Genomic DNA, 2,235 nt, shown 5'->3' on the forward strand with positions numbered 1-2,235 from the left:
TATGGTCATGAGCTTTGGGTAATGACCGAAAGAACAAGATCACGGATACAAGTGGCCAAAATGAGTTTCCTTCGCAGGGTGGCTGGGCGCTCCCTTAGAGATAGGGTGAGAAGCACAGTCACTCGGGAGGAGCTCGGAGTAGAGCCGCTGCTCGTCCACATCGAGAGGAATCCGCTGAGGTGGCTCGGGCATCTCTTTCGGATGCCTCCTGGACGCCTCCCTGGGGAGGTGTTCCAGGCATGTCCCCCCGGGAGAAGGCCCCGGGGAAGACCCAGGACATGCTGGAGGGACTATGTCTCTCGGCTGGCCTGGGAATGCCCCGGTGTTCTTCCCGAGGAGCTGGCCGAGGTGTCTGGGGAAAGGGAAGTTTGGGCTTCCATGCTCAGACTGCTGCCTCTGCGACCCGGCCCCGGATAAGCAGATGAAGATGAGACAAGATGAGACGAGTACAACAATGGAAGAGGCTAGTATGGTTAGTGGTTGTATAATAATAATAATAATAATAATTTCACAGTCTTGGTGTAATTGACTGGTCTATTCATATTGCTGCATGTCCATCAGGTCCCTATGACCTCAGATCAACAGCACCTTCCACAAGATATTTGTGATTCCAAGCAATGCAGCTTTCTGAAAGACCCCTATGTTCTACTTGATCTTCAACTGGTCCAAGAAATACAGAACTTTGTGAGGAATTGACCCCAGTGCTCCTATTACTACTGGAATTCCTGTCGTTTTCCTGTCCCACATCCTTTGAATTTCCACTTTGAGATCAGCAAAGTTACTGGTCTATTCAAATTATTTCTGGGCTACGTTGCTATCTCCGGGCACTGCAACATCAACAAGGAAACACTGATCTGCCGCCTTGTCCACCAAAGTGATGTCTGGCCTGTTGTGCTCAATTTTTCGGTTGGTCTGTATGGTAAAGTCCCAAAGGATTTTTGCATGCTTGTTCCCCAGGACCTTATCTGGTTCATGGAGTTATCACCAAGTGTTAACTTGGAAACCAAATTTCTGACATAGACTCCAATGAAGGGCAGCACGGTGGTGTAGTGGTTTGCGCTGTCGCCTCACAGCAAGAAGGTCCGGGTTCGAGCCCCGTGGCCAGCGAGGGCCTTTCTGTGCGGAGTTTGCATGTTCTCCCTGTGTCCGTGTGGGTTTCCTCCGGTGCTCCGGTTTCCCCCACAGTCCAAAGACATGCAGGTTAGGTTAACTGGTGACTCTAAATTGACCGTAGGTGTGAGTGTGAATGGTTGTCTGTCTATGTGTCAGCCCTGTGATGACCTGGCGACTTGTCCAGGATGTACCCCACCTTTCACCCGTAGTCAGCTGGGATAGGCTCCAGCTTGCCTGTGACCCTGTCGAACAGGATAAAGCGGCTAGAGATAATGAGATGAGATGAATGAGACTCCAATGAAGATTTAAGCATTCATTATTATTATTATTATTATTATTATTATAGGGGCGGCACAGTGGTGTAGTGGTTAGCGCTGTTGCCTCACAGCAAGAAGGTCCGGGTTCGAGCCCCATGGCCGGCAAGGGCCTTTCTGTGTGGAGTTTGCATGTTCTCCCCGTGTCCTTGTGGGTTTCCTCCAGGTGCTCCGGTTTCCCCCACAGTCCAAAGACATGCAGGTTAGGTTAACTGGTGACTCTAAATTGACCGTACACTACCGTTCAAAAGTTTGGGGTCACTTTGAAATTTCCTTATTTTTGAAAGAAAAGCACTGTTCTTTTCAATGAAGATCACTTTAAACTAATCAGAAATACACCCTATACATTGCTAATGTGGTAAATGACTTCTAGCTATCATCATCATCATCAGGGCGGCCTCAGCCGAGCTGCACACCTAGCTGTCCAATTCTCACGATCCAGCATACAGTTGGCTAGCTCGGCAATGTCGGCCGCCCCTGTGTCCCCCTTCAAAGTGTCCAAGAATGTTGTTACTGGGCGTCCAGGCCGGCGAGAGCCGTGGGTTGGCTCCCACAAAACTAGATGGCTTGCTGGCAGATCGCTGTGGTGGAAACAGTGGCCTGCAAGGCCAGGCCTGTGCCAGGCAACCTTGTCTGTGATCTTGGGCAGGTTGCCATATAAGACTTTGTTGGAGATATGGTCCTGCCAGTTGACGTTCAATACAACTCGCAACATGCGTGTGTATGAGCCGCCAGTGACTTCTGAAGGGATGTATTCAGTGCCCAGCACTCGCTTCCATATGGGTTCCATGGTGGCGCGGAAGAGTTT

At 50.2% G+C, this 2,235-nt stretch overlaps 1 protein-coding gene across 1 annotated transcript in view; it reads right to left on the bottom strand.

The window, feature by feature from the left end:
- Window positions 1-565: 565 nt before the first annotated feature.
- Window positions 566-2,235, bottom strand: part of LOC132882580 (craniofacial development protein 2-like) — a 5,888-nt gene continuing 4,218 nt past the window's right edge. Inside the window, exon 3 of the mRNA XM_060915672.1 lies at window positions 566-707. Coding sequence (XP_060771655.1) covers window positions 566-707 — 142 coding nt within the window. The remainder of the gene's footprint in view (window positions 708-2,235) is intronic.

Source organism: Neoarius graeffei, chromosome 3, assembly GCF_027579695.1.
Source record: "Neoarius graeffei isolate fNeoGra1 chromosome 3, fNeoGra1.pri, whole genome shotgun sequence".
NCBI lineage: Eukaryota > Metazoa > Chordata > Actinopteri > Siluriformes > Ariidae > Neoarius > Neoarius graeffei.